The sequence below is a fragment of the Gallus gallus genome, chromosome 6 (assembly GCF_016699485.2).
Source record: "Gallus gallus isolate bGalGal1 chromosome 6, bGalGal1.mat.broiler.GRCg7b, whole genome shotgun sequence".
Taxonomy (NCBI): domain Eukaryota; kingdom Metazoa; phylum Chordata; class Aves; order Galliformes; family Phasianidae; genus Gallus; species Gallus gallus.
The window spans coordinates 12,175,165-12,193,119 of NC_052537.1; the positions used below are offsets into that span (position 1 = coordinate 12,175,165).

The window sequence follows — 17,955 nt, forward strand, 5'->3', positions numbered from 1 at the left end:
TTTCAAAGACAGAATTATTTTACTATCACGGAGCAATTTAACACACAATAAGGAGGAAAAGGGTTTCAGGGTACTCAGGGTACAGCTTCTGCATTAAAGAGCGATGTGCTACCAGCACTGCGAAGAGAAAAGAGAAACAGCACTGGAAAGAAAACGGTTTCAGCAATACAGGAGGCACCGCTGGACAAAGGGTCACCCCTGCAGCTGACCCAGGACAGGTCTCATCCCGTCAGTTCCCCAAAAGAAGGGCTGGGACCGCAGAGCCTTTCTGGCAGGGTCTGGAAGTGCTCTGCAGAGGCCTGGCTGGAGCGGCAGAGATGCACGCTTCCCAGGCAGGAGATAAGCTGGGCCAGCACACAGGAGGGAAACGGCAGACCGACTTATGGGGTTGCTTCCCCTGCCACTCAGCTTTACGTCTCCCCTTCTTTCTTTCAGCCCAGTCCTGCTGACACAGCTGTAAATACCCTGATAGATGGTGGCGTGTTTTGAAGTTGGGCCAGAGAGTGCCTTTCTTCTGCTCTCCGGCAGCAGAGATCCAGACGTGCTCAGCCTGAGGAGGGAGTGAATCCCAGCAGCTGCTCTATTGGCTTGTACCTCCACTCATCTGCCTCCAGCTCCTCCACCAGACCGGCCAGTTTTTCCATCCGCGCAACTTGTTGATCTGCAAGAAGTTCAAAGGTAACCGTGGTTTGCAACGACACTGCAATTAAGCCTTGCAATTAGATGTAAATTCCCAGCTGTCGGTGGGGAATACAGCGCAGAATCGACCCCGCCAAAAGCTGATTTGAATGCAAGCCCACTGTACACAACAGAGTGTGCAAATGGCGAGAGGACCTCACCAGATCACACAAGGAAAAGGGGCAGGCTTTTCTGCTTGGGCAATGCTGAATCTGCCTTCTACCCATCCCTGCCCCTGTCACAAATCCTAACAGGGAAACACGAGGACAGTGAGTGTAAGAAGGCGCAAACAGCATGGAGTTCTTTTCTTTAGCATAAACATTTACGGTGCAAAAGAACAGAGAAGTTTAGAGAAAGCCTGGCCTGTACAGAGCCCCAGGCAGGGCTGGGTGCAGCGCGAGGAACTCCTCCTGCCTATGATGGTCCTTTGAGAAGAACCTGGATGACTGCAATCAGAGCCCGCGAACGACAAAGAACGTCCCAGAGGAGAGGCAGGTTGCCTCCCCGGGGATCCCTGGGACAACTTGTTCCTCTCAGCTTTATTTAAAACCAGTTGTGCGCTTGGCACGCAGGCTCCATTTTCAATTAAATGAGCTGAAGTGGTACAGAGATGAGAATAGCCCTTCTTCTCTTGGCTGCACTGCAAGTTTCATAGCTTGGCAGCCTCTCGGAAAAAAAAAACGGCCTGGCGGGAGCCAACTTCTAGCAAAAGGCATAGCATAAAATGTGCACAATTTGTGCTGACTGCAGCCGCAGAGGTTGGGCGCTTCTGAAAGCGCCTGTTCTCACTCCACCTCCTGCGACTTGGTATTTTGGGAGCCAGCAAACAAACAAACAGTACGATGACCTCGATCTTATTTTAAGCCTTTCCTTCAGGGAGGCAACCAGCGCTCCACAAACCAGTTCCAAAAGCTGCTGCTCATTAGGGTGCCGGTCCGCATGGCAGCCGCTGGTAGTTACAGGCGCAGGAGAGCTGGGGCTGTGGAAACAATGGCTCCAAAGTTCAGCTTTGCTTTGCAGCCCAGAAACATGGGATCACGGCCTCGCAAGCTGCTGCACACCCTGAGACCTCCTCCTGGCAGCCATCACTGGTGGAGGACAGGAAACCTCTCCGGTCTGAGACAACACATGGAAGTACCCATTCTAGCTGATGAGAGGTGGAGCCCAGAAAGGATGTGACCCTCAAGGAACAGATGGGCTCTGGTGCTGAGCTCTGCCCAGCATCTTGAGAACGAAGCCGTGCAGTCAAGCCCATCGTTCAGTTATCAGCACCTGGGCCACAGGCACAGATACCGGGAGGGAAACAAAAGCTCACGCGAGACTCTTGGGGAGGGACAGAGCACAGTCAGCCCCACCACCTCACACCACACACTTGCGCAGTGTGGTGCATCCTCTCCCAGACACCTCTGGAAACCTCGCTTGACCCTGGCAGGGCTGTGAGGGCTCAGCAGGGAAACGAAGGCAGCATCAAGTGACTTGCCTGAGGCCAACGAGGCAGTCAGTGCCGGGCCACAATCAGGTCGTGGGCATTTCCTGCCCCGAGCCTCCTCTCCTGGCCTCACCTCCTGTGAAGGCAGCGCGGCACAGGGTGATGGAAAAACAAGCTGTGAGAGGCACGGCCTATTCCCACCCAGGCTGTGTGGGTTCCCTTTGCTTTGCATAGGGCTTGCAAAAGGGCTCGCTGGTAGCCTGACTTGGCAGTAATTCACAAACTTAAAAGGCTATTCTGCTTTTTTGTGGTTGGCACCCTAGAATACGTCAGCCTTTTAGCTGCACTTGCCCCCATCTTCCCTGATCAGCGTACAGCTAAAACATAATGTGCTTACCGTGTTTCACTTGCTTTAATGTAGATGCAACCTGATAGCTGAAGACAGACTCACAGAGAAATCTTTCCGAGCCATCTGTAAATAGAAAAAGGGAGGTGGTTTCGTCTGTTCTGAGAGCTTTATGATGGAGCAGCCCTAACCAAGCACTGTGGCCAATACTGTTACATTTGAGCTGTGGGTTTCCCCATCTGTCTGGTTTCAATGCTTTCTCTTGCAGTGAGTGTGCAGCGCTTTGGTTTCTAGGCCTTGCAGTCAAATCCTACCAAGGGTTTCAACTGGGGCGGGCGGGCAGGCAGGTGGCTGTGCTACCTGGGAGCCATCACTTCTGAGCCCGGATTGCTGGCTGGGTGGGAAGCAACTGCTGCTACAGCAGTGTCAGCAGGTCTGGTCCACCCAGCCCACGCTTCCTTCCTGGGGAGCTTCCTGGGGCGCGAGGGGCAAGGGAGGGGGGGACAGTGCTGCCCCAGGAAGTCTCGTGCAGCCAAGCAGAGAGTAGGAGGTAGCTCTGCTCCCTTGAAACTGCTACCACGAGGAGCTCCACTCACAGGCATGAGGACGGCAAGCGGCAGTGAGAGGTATGCAAGGCGAGAGGCAGACAGCCCCACAGGGAGCTCACTATGGCCCAGCTGCTCCCGTTCACGTGAAGCAGTACTGGCATGCTGCTCGTGCACCAACTTTGGGGGCCCTGTGGCTTGAGGCCATGGCTGCAGCCGCTGGGCTCCAGCAGCTGCTGCATGCATGCAGCAGTGACACTTGCAGCCAGAGAGGACACGTGGAAGATGCGCTACAGAAGAAAACTCAAAGCTCTCCCTTTGTTTTTATGTATAACACCAAAAAGCCAGCAACTGAAGCTTTTATGTGCCAGCAGCTTAACCACTCCAGACATGAAGTGCAGTGACGCCTCCTTGCTTGAATAAAACCATACTGGGTTTGGAAGAGAAAGGAGAATGGCCATTCAGGATGGATTCCCACCAGGCTAGAAAATCCCCTCTGCTGCAAACGGCTGCTTGGAAGGGACCTGTGTTGGCTCATGGGAGGAGGCTGTGACCCTTCTGCAGGCTGCTGAAACCCAGCACCTGTCCTCATGACCAGCAGCAGACCCGGCAAGCTGCACACACCTGACGGAAACTGCAAAGGGCTGCGTTACTTGAGCCCTCGCCTCCCTCGGGCATGCAAAGGATCACACTCTGCCATGGCATTTTGGTTTTAAGTCAGTTGAATAACTTCCAGAGTGCTGTCAGGTTTTGCTCTCAGTAAGGCTGCAAATCCACAAATACTGGTATGTTCCCCCCATCGAGTAATTTTAGTCTGTTTTTAAATAGAAGCTAAGTTAAGCAGAAGCTAGCAAATATTATGACAGCCTCTGATTCCCTCAGGGCTCAGACACTTATGTCCTTGTAATGCTTTATGACTTCCGATGGGCATAGACCATAACCCTGCACAAGGGATTTCAGATAACGTGTGTCTTACAAGCTAAATCAGTTAATTGATCACGCAGCGCCTGAGAAGTACAGCAACCTGGTATGAAGAGCTAACTGTGTGCCAAGGACTAACGTGGCTTATGCCACTTCCTTTTCCAAAAAGGACTGATTTAACAACAAGTGAATTAGTTACAGTGACAATAAAAATCAGTCAGCAGGGATTTTTGAGGAGGTACGCGGCTACCACACTATCAACTGCCTGAAGAAGGTCTGAGTCGTATCACCTGTTAACTCAGAATGAAGAAGCTAAAGTTTCCTGCGACAGGGAGAGTGTACAATCGCTGCTGCCACCCAAAACGGATTGGTCAGCCCAAAGTAAAATCAAGTACATGCTGCATGCTGTAAAGATGAGGAAGAGAAGCAGCTCCAAGGCTGAGGGGATTGACGGACCTCTGGCTCCTGGCCTGGACAACTAATCCAAAGTTGAGCCCTGGGTGAGAAGGAAGAATTGAGCTGCACCACGATCGCAATATCCTCTCTTGCAAGCTCTCGAAATATTGTGTTAATGCTGTGCTGTTTCCAAACACAACAAGCGCTGCTCAAACACTCTCATTACCTCTGTGGGAGACAACTGCCTTCCCTCTCCTCTGATTCCCCATTTGCCTCCAGCCCAGCCACCCAGCCTGAGCAGCTCTCAGGAAGAACAGTTGCCTGTCTATTTGCTAACATGAAGTGCTTCATTATTTTAATTTGTTTTGAGGACTCATTAAGTTCTATGAACAACTCTTTAGTCATAATTACTTCAATAGACTGGCATACGGACTCTAATGTGTAATAAAAACAGCGATTACAACATAGAGCTCAGTTCCCAGCTGCCCTGTGCTGCCATGTCATGTCCATACCTAGGGAAACCCAGGCACGTCTGAGCCACAGGTCCAGCTAATATGGCCCTATACAACACCAGGGGAGAATGTGCTCAGCATCCAAAAGTCAGGAGAGAGGTCTAGTCCCGATTTGCTGCTAAATTTGTGCCATATAGCAGGAGGCATGCCTCCAGCTAGGTCAAGGGTTCTTATCATCCCTTCGTGCTGCTCACGCAGATCTCTGCAGCAAGGTCTCAGCTTGGGTTGAGAGCCAAAACAAGCCTTGCATTTCCTGGCTAGCAGGGACACAGGCTGCCTTCTGTACTAGCCCAGTCCAATCTAACCCCAGAACTTGTTTTGCCAAGAAAAATACTCCTGCCTCAGCTATCTTTACAGTAATTCCTGCTCGACTTCAAAGGATCAGCTAACAATGAGCAATTAATGCTGTCATGTTCCCTTTCAGGTGGATCACTTCCTTGTCTGAAGCACTGTCACAGACTTAAAACTGAGGTGACTGCAAGAAAAGTCACTTCCTCACAAGCGATTGGAGGCAGGGAGGGCCGGAGTCGCAAGGCAGGCCATGGGAAAAGGCACTCCGACTGGGCTTGGCCCTGGAGCTTCCTTCCTCCCTCTGGCTTCTGCCAGCCCAAATCTGAGCGGGCCCTGGGGTCCCACGCCTGTGGGGAAGGAGGAGGTGCAGAAGTCAGCCAGCGCAATCACCTTCCAGCATCTCCCCGGCTCCCTTGGGGTAGGTGAAGAGGGCCTTTCGGGGCGGTGCCAGGTCCGAGACGCTGAAACCGGATCCCGTCACAGAGCTGCCGCTGACTCCACCGGCTGAAGAAGATGAGGATGAAGCGGCCATTTCACCCCGTCCCAGCCTGCAGCCATGGAAGGGAAGCAGAGCACAGTTAGGAAGGGCACCTCAGCGGCAAAGTTTCCCACTTCTGGGCAAAGACGTCAGTGCTAACGGGCTCCCAGCCCTAACAAATAGGGCTGGGAGCCTCGTCCCAAACACCCACAGGGGCAGGAAGCTGGCCACAGGGTGCATGCCCCGGCCTGCGCACATCCGCCCCGGCCGAACCGCTGGAGTTCCCCAGCACATCGTGGCGGCGGGGCACGCAGCCAGGCACGCCTGTCACGGCCCACTCCAGAGCCGGCCGCTGTCACACCCCACGGCAGCACCCCCAGTGGTGGGCAGCCCTCGGGCCGACCCTCGTGGTGAGGGGCCTGGGAATGCGGCGGGGTGGCTGCAGCGCGTAAAAATAACCTGGTGCAGGTCGCTGACCCAGCTCCGCGGGCCATCAGCTGCTTGGCTCCGCTCCCGCTCCCGAGAGCCATAAAAAGACTTCTTTATTTTGGCCTCGTTTCCAGGAGCGCAAACACAGAAAAAGCCCCGCTCCCTCATAAAGCCTGGAAGCCTGAGGGACTGCCAGTTCCCGTGCACATCCTGCATGAAGCCGCACCGCGCCCCGGCTGCAGCAACAGCGCCCTGCCTTGCATCAGCGCCTGCCCTGAGTCAGCTGCCTTCACGCTGTGCCCTGCGCCTCCAACAGCGGCTAACCAGCATCTGTCCGTACAGCACGAGGCCGGCCGCTGCTTGCCCGGCTTCTTCTCAGTCTTTTTAGGGCGACTGTCTGTGTGTTGGTGGGAATGGGATGTTTAACGCTCGTCAAATACCTCCCTCACAGCACAGAAGCTGCTGCTTTAACAGTGCTTCCCTCCCCATTTGAGGTATTTCTGCTCAGCACCTTTTGGCAGGCTCTTCTGTGTATCACTGAATCACACAGCGCCCTATTACACGACATAGTTGGGAGAAATTCTATACTGTGAGGGCGGTGAGGCACGGCAGCAGGTAGCGCACAGGGCAGTTACTGAACCCCCAAGCGAGCGTTTCACGCCCGCCATTTTGTGTGTGGGACGGGTTGCCCGCCCTGCGCATGCGCCGCCGCGCCCCCTGCCCACACTCCTGCCCCGCCCGCAGCGGCCTCCTTGGGGCCTGTGCGCCTGCGCCGCGCGCTCCCTGGGCGGCACCCCAACCCGTCCCCGGCCGCCGCGCATGCGCCCCCGCCGCGGCCCCTCCCCGGCTTCCGTAGCGAGCCGCTTCCCGGTGAGTGCGACTCTCGCCGCCGGCGCTTCGCTCCCGCCCGGTCGAGCGCTCTCCCTCTCGCCGCCCGCCCCCTTTCCGCCCTCCTCCCGCCGCGGGGCTCGGCGGCCCGCTCCGGGCCTCACCTGGGCGCCCGCACCGCTTGGCGCAGGCGGCGCGCGTGATCGCGCTCGCGGTGCATGCTGGGCCGGCGGGGCGGGCGGGCGCGCGCTGCGCGCGGCCCCAGCCGACTTCCGGTGGGGGGGGCGGTAACCTTGGCAATGGCGCTCTCGTGGGGCGGGTTCGTGGTGTGGCGTGCGGAGCGGGGGCTCGGGGGAGTGGGAGCGGGAGCGTTGTGGCACCGCGGCTCTGCGCGCAGCGTGCACGTCCCTCCTCGGGAGCGGGCCCCGTGCCTTCCCCCCGGCAGCTGCCGCGGTAGCGCTCCCACAAACGCTCCGACGCAGGGCGGCGTGCTGCTGCAGCTCTTGTTTGCGGGCAGAAATCTGTTTTAAGAGCGCCTGGGCGAGCGGAGTTGTTCCACATGGACGTGTCAGTGACGTGTGTGGGTACGAGGTGACCGTACCGCTCGCCCTGCTGCTGCACGCCAGCGTATGTTTCCCACAGCCAAAACGTCTCCAGAATGCCTCCGGGATTCCCTCCGTTTGTGTCAAAGTCGCTGTATTTTTTCATGGGGAATCTTGTTTTTTGTATTTTCTGTGGAAAGAAAGCACCACGTAAGCTCTGAGAAGCACGAGGGCCGCTCAGAGCGGTGCATTGAGGTGATGCAGAAACGCTCTACGGAGCTTAAATGGGTTTTAACGTTTTAATGTCTTCAGGCTGAAGGGAACCTGGGTGTCCGATGTCCTGTGGCAGGGCAGCTGGAAGGGAAGCCCAGTTTTCCTCAATAGAAATAATGAAGAGCCTACAGAAGGGCAGTGCAGCTGTGAGCTGGAGCACCCGTCCTGTGGGGAGTAACTGAGGATGGGTCAGTCTGGAGAAGAGGGGAGACCTGAAAGGAGGTGGTGGTGAGGTGGGGGTTCCTTTCCTCCCAGGTAACAGCGAGAGGGTGAGCAGTAGTGGCCTCGGGTTGGGAATTAGGGCACATTTCTTCTCAGAGTGGCGGTGCATAGGCACAGGCTGCCTGGGGAGGTGGGGGAGTCACTGTCCCTGGAGGTGTTGCAGAGCTGTGAAGATGTGGTACTGAGGGACGTGAGCAGTGGTCTGGTGGTTGAACGAGATGACCTTAGTGCTCAGGGATACCCCTCAGGGCTCACCTGCCCTCAAACAGCTGCCTGTATTTTTGCAGCTCGCCGTCCTTGGAAGAGCAGTGTGATGGATGTCCTGCGACCCACCCTGGTCAGGATCGGTGGGCGAGTGTACAGGAAGAACATCATTCACGAGCAGGTCCAGCAGCAAGAGGAGGAGGAGAACTTCTACACAGGTGTGGTGCAGCACAGGGGAGCACTGCAGTGGCATGGGGACACAGCTGACACTTGGTGTCGCCTCTGGTGTTTGTGTGCGTGAGGGCCTGTCTGTGTGGTGGAATGAGCTGTGAAAGGCAGAAAAAAACACTTCGTGTTGATCATCAGAGGGGTGATCTCTGTGACCAAAGAGTGGATGTAGCCCTGATTTCCCAGTATGGGTTTGGGTGACTGTGTTGCTGGCTGTTGATCACTTTTGCTGGCTCTGAATGATCTCTTGTAAAGGAAAAAAAAGCCACGCCTTGGCTCTGTAGATCTGTTTTTATGGATTCTGCTTCAGTTTGTGTTGTCTTGCTGCCTGTGTGCTTGTCGTAGTTCTGTGTGAGTTGTAGACAGAGAAAAGACCCTTTGTTATCTTTCAGAGAGAATTGTGGCCATGGTGTTTCTCCTTTCCACCCTGCCTTTCAGTGCAGCAAACAAAGCAGTTATAAGCTGCGTGCTACCCAGATCCATCTGTGTATGTGTGGGGAAGCACAGAGAACTCCCCCCTCCCCCTCCCAACCTCTTTCTGGAAAGTGTATTTGATTTTAACAGGCACAAATCTCTGGACCCTTGAACTAAAACTGTCCTCACCTTTTATTTTTATTCTTCTGCGACTTGTACATTTCTGCTCCGGTGTCTCCATGTGTTGCTGGAGAGCAGTGCAAAACTTGGAGGAGGGCATTCCCACCAAGCTGTTGCACAGACTGCAGCCAGGATAAAGCCTGTGTTCTGAGTACAGGCTCTGTGCACCTCCCAGCCAGGCAGATTTGGGAGCAGTCGTGCTTTTCTGAGGCTGGTACAAGGTGAAATAAAAAGCAGTTAGTTGCAGCAGAGGAGAGTTTGTCTGTTGCTTTCTTCAACCTCAGGGGAAGGCTGTGAGGCTGTTGTCCTACATACAGCACTGCTTTTCCTGGTAGGGCCCAGTGACTGTGCGGACGAACCATGCGATGCCTTTGTGGTGGAAGAGACTGATAAAGGCTTCCAGTGCAGAGTGGAGGTTCCCAGCCCCTTATACAAGTGAGCCTATGGGGTTCTGGTTTCTGTGAGTTGCCTTTGACTGGGAAAGCTTTTCTGTGCAGAATATTTTAGGAGGGGGTCAGGGTAAGCACCAGATCTCTGAAACATATTCTGTTTTGTTTCTGTCCTGCTTTTGGGAGAGGAAAATTGGCAATGCCTTTCTAGTGCAGTTGTGCCACACTTGACTCCTAGCCTTTGCTGTGGCAGAGACAGCAGGTGGTGCTTTCTGGCTGATAGGAGAATGTTTGAGCATCTCTTCCCTTGAACATGAAAGTGTCAGCGAGGGTGGAAGAAAGGGAGAAAGAATTGGGGTGAGCAGCCTGCCAGGGGGGTTTGTGAAAGCTTTGAGAGAAAGCACATGCACCTGGAACTGACTCAGATCTGATGTTCACTGGGAAGCCTGCCACTTTCAAAGTCTTATCCAGTTAGTTTTGACAGTTTTATGGGTTAAATAATTTTACTGAACTGTAGAGAAGGAAAGGTATTCTGTTGTTTTTTGGATGCTGGCAAACGACTATCTTGAGCAAAATACCCACTGGAAAGTGTTGTTAGCTCTTTGTCTGGGGTGATGGGGGGGGGGAAGTGATGTCAGGATGTGCCACAGCTGAAGCAAATTGAGAGCCACTGCCTGTGACCCCTGTGGCCATGGGCTGATGGCAGCCACAGGTCCTGCATCCTGGGCTGGCTGCATGTGTCCCTCTGGCATGGATATGTTGCGTGTCAGGGGAGCCAGTGGGGCAGCTGGTGTGTGGTCCCTGGTGGGGAGTGGTCCAGCAATCCTGCGCTGTTCTGCTTTTATGCCTCCAGGTACATAATAGGGAAGAAAGGAGAAACCAAGAAGAGAATAGAAACAGAGACTCGAACCTCAATCAGCATTCCCAAGCCTGGATTGGAAGGAGAAATTGGTAAGTGTTCTCTCACTGGCTCTTCCATGGACATGATTTGAGAAGGGAGGAGGAATAGGAGGTGTTTTCCTTTAACTCCTGCTTCTGGCCCTGACTCTCTTTATAGCCCTGGGAAAATCACCTCCGTTTTCTCTGAAGCTTTTTTCCCTTGACTGTAAACCTCTATAAAACACAGTAAGAATCTTGAGGGGGGAAAAAATCCCTTTTAAGCCTATGAATACTCTCACTGAAGTCGCTTCTTGGATACAAATGACTGGCCTGTGAACCTTGGACCTGAATGTGCTTTTTTTTTTGTTGTAATTATTACCATATCCATTAATAAGGACTTGCAGTACACATCTACAAAAAAGTGTTGTGTTGTCTACTTAGACACGAAATAAACTTCATCATGTTCTTTAATATAAGCAGTGTTTTGATGACGCTGCCTTTCTGGTGCTGTTAGTCGATCCTCTTAGTGAGAGCAGGCATCCTTGTACCGTATGTTCCTTCTCATCACTTGCAGCGACTTAACAAGACAGGAGGTGTTGCTCACCGGGTCTCTGCCTAAGTGGGAATCCAGAGGGCTCTTGCTGTGCAGCATAGAGTTACGTTCACAACAGGGCAGGGAGGATTAGGTGACAGGGGACCCAGCTGTCGTACTGCGCAGGAATGCGGTGGCACTTCTCAGTAAGTGGGCCTTGACTTTTTCCTGAGAGCTCTGAAGAACTGTTAGGAAGGCTGAGAGATGTTGAAAACATGTAATAATAAGAAGCCAAGAAAATCTTGCTCTTTGCAGTTCTTTCCTTTCAAGCTCGAGTGTCCTCTGTTTGCTGCATACACAAACAACGTAGGCCATCCTGATCTTTTGTAGATTTCCTTTGTCGCTTCGACTAAGAGACTGCTTTTATGAAAACATGAAATAATGCTCTAGAAATCTGAAGAGCCACTGAAGCTGAGCGACTCTTTGCTATTGTTTTTTTTTTTAGACACACAGAGGCAGCTTTCTTGTGAGCGGAGGGATATTTTTGATGGCATCATCCTGCCTTTGCGGGGGAAAGTACAGCCGTGCCAGGCATTTTAAGTCGAGCAGAGAGTCTGGCAAAATTTCTCCGTGCGTGGCTGGGAGTTTTAATTCCTGTCACTTCAGTGAGCTCTGGGTTAACTGTAGAGAGGTGCTGTTGTGCAGGTTTTTCTAATTCCTTTTTGGCAGCCCCTGAATGAAATGTCCTTACCTTCACAAGATCCGCTGATACCGAGTGGATAAGAATAATGCAAAATCACGATCCGTCTCTGTACTGTTTATTTTGCACAAGGGTCAGCAATCTCCCCGTAGCACCGTGAGAACCGGGCGGGTGTCGCTTTGTTTCCCTGCAGTGATTACAGGACAGCAGCGCGGCGGTGTCATCTCGGCCCGGACGCGCATCGATGTTCTTCTCGACAGCTTCCGTAAGAAGCAGCCCTTCACGCACTTCCTGTCCTTTGCCCTCAACCAGCCCGTCGTCCAGGAGAAGTTCCTGCAGTTCAAGGAGGAGGTGCTGGAGAAATGCTCACAGGTAAGAATCCGTGTGAGAGCTCCGGCCAGAGAAAACCCCTTCAGCAGTGTCTCATTCACTGAGGGAGGCTTTTGTCCTTTACCTCAGAGGTTTTATTCTTTGCTTCCTTTCCTGGCAACGTGTTTCCAACTGGCCTTTTGCTGAAGCTGGTGGCTCTGCTGTGAGCTTATTGAGAAACCTATTGGAATGCAGAATGGCTTAGTTAGTTAATTTGCAGTCAAATATGTTGTTCTCCATTGAGATTTTCCTAGGTCGGATGATATTCTAAGATTCAAACAAGGGTTGTTTCTTCTGGGTTTCTTGATTTTAATAGGAAAGCTTCTAAATAACTTAACAGACCTTTCTACATTTTATATCATTTCCCATAACTGCAAAACTAGGGAGCGATTCACAAGTTTGCTGCTGCTTCTATTTCACTTTTCTTTTGGTTACTGACAGTGAATGAGGATGGGTGTCAGGAAATGACTCGGTAGCACACGCCATCCTGCTAATCTAATCACTTCCCTTCCTCCCCATGAGAGCTGGTGCTGACAGTCCCTCCTACTTGCCTTCAGATCTGAGAGCACCGAGAGCAGCAGGAAATAGCTAGGCGTAGTGAAAATAGGGGTGGGATGAAGTGAAAGTAGAGCATTCCCTGTTGTATTTTAGTGTGCTGCTGCTTTGACAGAAATGGTATCTCAGTGCATAGGGCCAGCCTGGGAAGAGGTAATGGTGTTATTAAATTGCTGCGTCCTCTGAGTCTGCTCGGAGGACGTCTCTAGGCAAGAGGAATGAGTTCCCCTTTGCAGCAGCTGAAGGTTAGATTGCATGCATGCAGCAGGGTTTGTGGGCTGGTATTTTTACTGTTACATCCATTGCTCCTGCTTATGTCTTTCAAAGGGAAAAGCGTAACCTTCCTAATTGCACAGCTCAAGAACTATGGTTTCCTGTGTGTTTATGCCTTGTGTGTGAATTACCTGATGTCTGGGGAAGATTTTTCATGGTTGCTTGTACACTAATTGTCTCATCTCTAACAGCAGAACTGGGCTGGCTTTGCAGTCTTGTTTTTCCAGGCAATTCTGATTTAAGTCCCTCTTCTCCACCCAGCTTCTTATTTCTCTGACATTTTTAGGAGGTTTCTATCACTCAGATTTCCACCTAATGTCAAGTACAACAGGTATTGGCCAATAGGTACAGGAGCTGGCAGTGAGTGCAATGCCGTGAGCACCCATTCCTCAGGCTAGGAGGATATCACTGTCTCGATCTTCAGTACCACAATCCAGCATTAACTACTCCTATATTAAAGCTTCCCTTTATTAAATGAAAGCCCTGAAGACAAGGGAATGGAAACAGACTGAGGACAGAGCGAGCCGGCCCTCGAGCTGGTGTCAGTGGTCGCCTGGCTCCCCCTGTTGGTTGTTCCAGTGCTTGTGGGGGTCACTGAGCTATGGGGAGAGAGGCATCTTTTGGATGAACTGTTAACTTCAGCATGGGCTCCAGCAGTGTCTGCTCCTGCCTTGGGCCCTGGACTAAGACCACTGATTCAGCCTGGTGTTTCTCTTGCCCTTTGTCCCCTGCCAAAGGGGCATATGGCCGCTCCAGTCCTTTGCTTGATCTCCCTTGACCCATCAGTCCTTTCAGATACAGCTGGTAGTACTCTGCTTGCAGCACTGGACCCTACTTATCTGATCTCCCACCTGTGGTTGTCTGCCAGCAGGTCTTGTCTCTTCCTGCGCAGAGCAAAACCTGGCTCGGTTCTGGCTTACTGGCTGCTCAGTACAGTGCAAATCTTTTCAGTGCAACATCTCTATGATGCAGCCTCTTCTATTCATCTGCAACTAATGCCATCATCCACACCCTCATCCTGTGTCTTTAATCCTGCCCCATGTGGGCCTCACGTGAGCTCGCTCTTCTCCTTGCAGAACATGCATTTTTCTTGCCTGCTGCCTTGGTTGCACCTCTGCAGCCCTCTGTCAGCCCAGCCTCTGATGGTGGTCTGCCTTGTTCTCCACATCCCTCCTAATCTGCCCCTGTTGTATGATCTGTCTCCTGCTTGCTCTTAACTGTCAGTTTGCATCATACCACTGCCTGCCATCCACTTGGAAACGTTTTCACATACATTTATACTGGTGCTTTCCCCAGCATTGTCAGTCACATTCCGCAGGGATGTGTCTGGGAACGTCTGCAAACCTTCCTGTGCCTGCTTGTCCTCCATGGCTGCAGAAGCTCAGGTTTGGTCAGAGAAACGCTGAGGCCATTGCTTGAGACCAAGCTAACCTTGTCTTCTCTGACCTTCTGTTTCTTCTGCAGCCTCTTCGTGCTGTGTCTGGACAGCACGGCATCAGCAAAGCCCTGCTCAGTGGTTAGGGAACCTGCAGGCTGGAACCACTGGCTGGAACTGTGCTCAGACCAGCACCCAGATGTGACTCCTACTCATTCCAGCAGCAGCACTCAAGGCATCCTCTCTGCATTTTGCTGCTGCTGAGTCATCTGGGCACTTCTGGGCATCTCCCCAGGCAGTGGCAGCTGGGGCTGCCCTGCAGCAGGGCTCTCCACATGGTGTGATTGCAGGGTGCCCTGATCTGGGGGTGCAGGGTAGTGTTGGCTCTGCTCAGTGCCCCACATCCCTCGGGAGGCTTGAGAACTTTCATTTTTAGCTTGAAATATACAAGTCAGTCAGAGGCAGGTATTTGGAGGTTTGCATATGGATAGCCAAGGAATACACAGTGCTTTATTTTTCTACCCTTCCTTCTCCTGGTATTAGCAAAAAGGCTTCTAGATATATTGCTGCCTGTTAGTTCAGGAGTATATTGCAGCCCTGTACGTCTCTCAATCACTCTGCAGCCGGTAATGCCACTCTAATACCACTTTATCTCACAGCGGGGTCTGCTGGAAAGCACATCAGTAATGAAAAACAGTAATTCAAAACTGTGCCTCACAGAGCAATAAGAGAGCTTATAGATTTGTCCGGAGCGACGGGATTTCTCAGGATACTTAGAGACATCTGAATAGATTTCAGGGACATGAGCGTTGAGCTTCTTTTCCTGTTGCAGTTTGCTGTGCAAAGCATTGCAGCATTAGGTAGACTCTACTCTTTGGATGGACCTCACTAATAGTGGCAAGGCAGGGGAAGACCGGGGGGGTGTGTGCACGTGAGGGTTTCTTCAGGCCATTGAGCATTTGTGAGGGACTTTTCTCTCTGAAGCAGTTGCCATGACAACCATTCATTTATATTTTACAGCATAGGGTTATGTTGGTGGGTATACGCTTTCTAACTCTATCTTTTTGTCCTCGACTTTCTGTGAGACAAACCTTGTGTCGAGATACAGAACGCTTCAGGTTTCCTTCATGCTATGGAATTGTCAGGGCAGCCAGCCAGCAAAGCAGAGCTGAGGAGAGACTGTTTTGAGGCTGATCTAGTACAGAGATAAGGAGGTGGCTCACCTAGCCTGGGTCCTTAGTGGTGTGGTGCAGTGGGAGCTTGGGCTGCCTGGGTGACCTTGGGAGTCTCCTAGCACAGCTGTGCTGGTGTTGGAATGAGGAGGACTGAAGCATTTGTTGCAGGTGAGTAAGGGAGGAGGTTTAGGTTCAGTGGTGAAATTGCCATGAAAAATCACGGTTGGGCTTTCAGAGCTGTGCACACGCAGCATTTGCAGGCTGCAGATGTAGCATGGAAGAGAAATACGATTTCTGTAATAAATGCCAACCTGTAAATATCAAACGTTGTTAATGAGGTATTGCATCTCACAGTGGAAGGGACAGCAAATGGGAGGGGTTTTTCAGCCTGCAGTTCTTCAGTCAGTTCAGGAAATGCTGTTTTTCTGGCTCGCTCCTTTGTTTGTGGGTTGGGGTGGGAGAGGGCATGTAGCTGGCATGCAGTATCCTGCTATTAGGGGAAAAAACAGAAAGCTGTCTGCAAATATTGGAAGCTCTGAAGACAGCAGAAAGGATGCAGCCAGGGAGGAAGAGCTAAGCAGTGTGATCCTTTGCCTTGTCACGCAGAAGGCTCTGCTTTGGTCTTTGGTTTCCCTGCTAAAGTGTCTTAGATTTATAGGAACAATGTGCTCAGACTTTGCAAAGAGGTGAAGGCTCCTAATAAAACTCTTTCCGTGTTCCATCTAAAGGAGGAAAGCAAAGGTAGAGGTCCAAGCAGTGAGAGGGAGAGCTAATTAAAAAAAAAAGAGGAGTTTTTAAAGGTACATGCATGGAAATCAGTTGTTTTTTGTGTCTATGACAAATCTGTGTCTGAGGGAGTGGCACAAGCTAAAATGGGCAGTCACACACAGCTGATGCATACAGGGAATGTTCTTCCTGCCTCTCAGCGCATCCTTTGGTGGTTTGAGTGGTGAATTTTTGAGAGAAACAGTAGGGTCTGTTTTATGTGTTTGTATCTGCCAGCAAATGCCTACAAACACACAGCTTTCACATTCCCCTGTCAAATACAGTGGATTCCCTGCTGCTTGTCCTCACTGCTCTGGTGCTGTGCTTTCCGTTCTGCTCCTTGCTGTGCATGTGCTGCAAGGAGCACTCACCTGCCATGACCCAGGGGAGGAAACTGGTGCTGGAGGAGCTTGTCACCGCGAGGCATTCAGGGAGTGTGCCTTGGAATCACTAAGATTGGAAGAGACCTCTGAGATCATCCAGTCCAACCAGCCATCCCGCTGGACGTAGCATTTAAGCATAGCATAATCTGGGTCTGGAATAAGTACTTTCAAGCACTTTTGCATTTCCTGAACTGTAACCGACCTGGAAGGGCTGCTAAGACACCTGCAGAAATGTTGCCTGCTCCAGAGAGAGCTGCTTCAGATACAGCATCTTGCTTGCACGTGGGGGAGGTGGGACCTTCCGGCCTGCGAAAGAGCTGTAAGGGCTGTATGTGGGAATTTCAGGAGCTGGCTGAAACCCCAGGGGTAAGTCAGGAGGCTTAGCTGGGTCTTGACCTGTTCGCTCTGCCCTGCTCTTCCCTACTGGCTGTCCCAGCAGCAGCACAGTGTGCGGAGGTGCCGTGCCAGCACTTTGTCAGCTGTCAGCCCTCACTCAGGTGCTGGGAAAAGGCTGCTTTTGGGGCAGGTCGATGTTTACATCACAAACTGTGCTGGGGCAGGTCAGTCCCTGTCCCAGAAAACAAGGGTAGGGGTTTTGCTTTCTGACCTGTGAACTACTTCACTGTGCAGTCTTCATCACTTGCGGGCACTGTGCGAGTGATGTCAGCTGGTTGTCTGTGGCAACAGTAACTCAAACTTTCTCCTGGTTGCTGTTGCCAAGCTGCTGTTTTGTGATGGGCCAAGTATCCCCTGGCTATGGGTACCATTAAAAGAGAAAGACTGGTGGAGAGGAATTGTGTCTGGTCCTGCACGTTAACAGCAGTGTGAGTGAAAGGGAGCAAAAAGGCTTTAGCTGCCTTCTCTCTGGGAAGGAGTGAGATGGAGGCGTGCACCTTTCCTGCCCTGTGCTCAGGGCATGCCTAACGTAATTCATCTGTGCTCGTTGCAGGCTGCTGCACGGTGCTGAGGCTTGCAGCATCCTTTGCCACTAGCAGGATTTGGGGTCTCAGCCAACAATAAAGCAATTAGCAAGGTGAAGGCAGGTACGTGCTCTGTCAGCTGGGACGCTGAGTTTTCCTCATCTAGCCCAGCCCATGAGTGCTGCTGTCAGCAAGGATATGGGTGCTGCCACAGCGTGAGCAGTGCCCAATGGGATGTGAAGCGTTACACCAGCTGAGGGATGCAGTGTTTAAATGTCAGAGAGGTTTTATTTCAAACTCCGAAGCTTGGTTAGAAACTTCAAAGCTGTCATTTGCAGTCAGTGGGCTTTTATTTTCAGACACAAAAATGCTTCAGTGGCGTAGTGAGTCGTGTTGGATTCTTCTGGAGCTTAAAGCGAAGGTTCGTCAACGTGCTTTTGGGAAGTGGCCACTAAGTGGAAATAATTGTTTTAATATGGGTGTGCTAACCATCCTCAAGGTATTTTTATGAATATCCAAGAACAGGAGAGCATGTTCCTTAAAGCTGAGCATAAGCACTGCTCCGCCTGGGAACAGTTCTTCCTCAGCAACAACACGTAGCTTTTCTTTTAAAGGGAATTTAAACTTAATTCATCTCAGCAAACTATGGGGCACCTGGGAACGAGAAAAATGTAATTACCAGAGCTGGTATGGGCTGTACTTGTGTTGTGAGGTGCAACCTGTG

The 17,955-nt window shown here is 51.8% G+C and overlaps 2 protein-coding genes and 1 long non-coding RNA gene across 8 annotated transcripts in view; 1 reads left to right on the top strand and 2 right to left on the bottom strand.

Annotated features, from left to right (window-relative positions):
* ANAPC16 (anaphase promoting complex subunit 16) lies at positions 1 to 7,084 on the bottom strand. Of its 3 annotated transcripts, none has more exons than XM_421587.8 (4): positions 7,018 to 7,084; positions 5,509 to 5,666; positions 2,505 to 2,579; positions 1 to 661 (listed from the first exon to the last, which is right to left on the bottom strand). In XM_421587.8, the coding sequence occupies exons 1-4, from the start codon at positions 7,071 to 7,073 to the stop codon at positions 546 to 548; spliced, it is 405 nt and encodes a 134-aa protein (XP_421587.3). In that variant the 5' UTR covers positions 7,074 to 7,084; the 3' UTR covers positions 1 to 545. The 3 variants fall into 3 exon arrangements, with proteins under 3 accessions (XP_421587.3, XP_046799108.1, XP_046799107.1); XM_046943152.1 differs by lacking the exon at positions 7,018 to 7,084 and adding an exon at positions 6,537 to 6,702; XM_046943151.1 differs by lacking the exon at positions 7,018 to 7,084 and adding an exon at positions 6,056 to 6,654.
* The window catches only part of ASCC1 (activating signal cointegrator 1 complex subunit 1), a 27,432-nt gene continuing 16,325 nt past the window's right edge, over positions 6,849 to 17,955 (top strand). Inside the window, exons 1-5 of one of the 4 annotated variants that reach the window (XM_025151713.3) lie at positions 6,849 to 6,895; positions 8,178 to 8,312; positions 9,252 to 9,376; positions 10,159 to 10,256; positions 11,610 to 11,788. In XM_025151713.3, coding sequence (XP_025007481.1) covers positions 8,208 to 8,312; positions 9,252 to 9,376; positions 10,159 to 10,256; positions 11,610 to 11,788 — 507 coding nt within the window. In that variant the 5' untranslated portion in view covers positions 6,849 to 6,895; positions 8,178 to 8,207. Of the gene's footprint in view, positions 6,896 to 7,180; positions 7,651 to 8,177; positions 8,313 to 9,251; positions 9,377 to 10,158; positions 10,257 to 11,609; positions 11,789 to 17,955 lie in introns of those variants that run through there. The other 3 variants (XM_421588.8, XM_025151714.3, XM_004942039.5) reach the window with 3 other exon arrangements.
* Positions 10,156 to 16,989, bottom strand: LOC121111116. Its single transcript, XR_005860755.1, has 2 exons — positions 16,919 to 16,989; positions 10,156 to 11,966 (listed from the first exon to the last, which is right to left on the bottom strand). It is a non-coding gene; the product is annotated as an uncharacterized LOC121111116 (long non-coding RNA).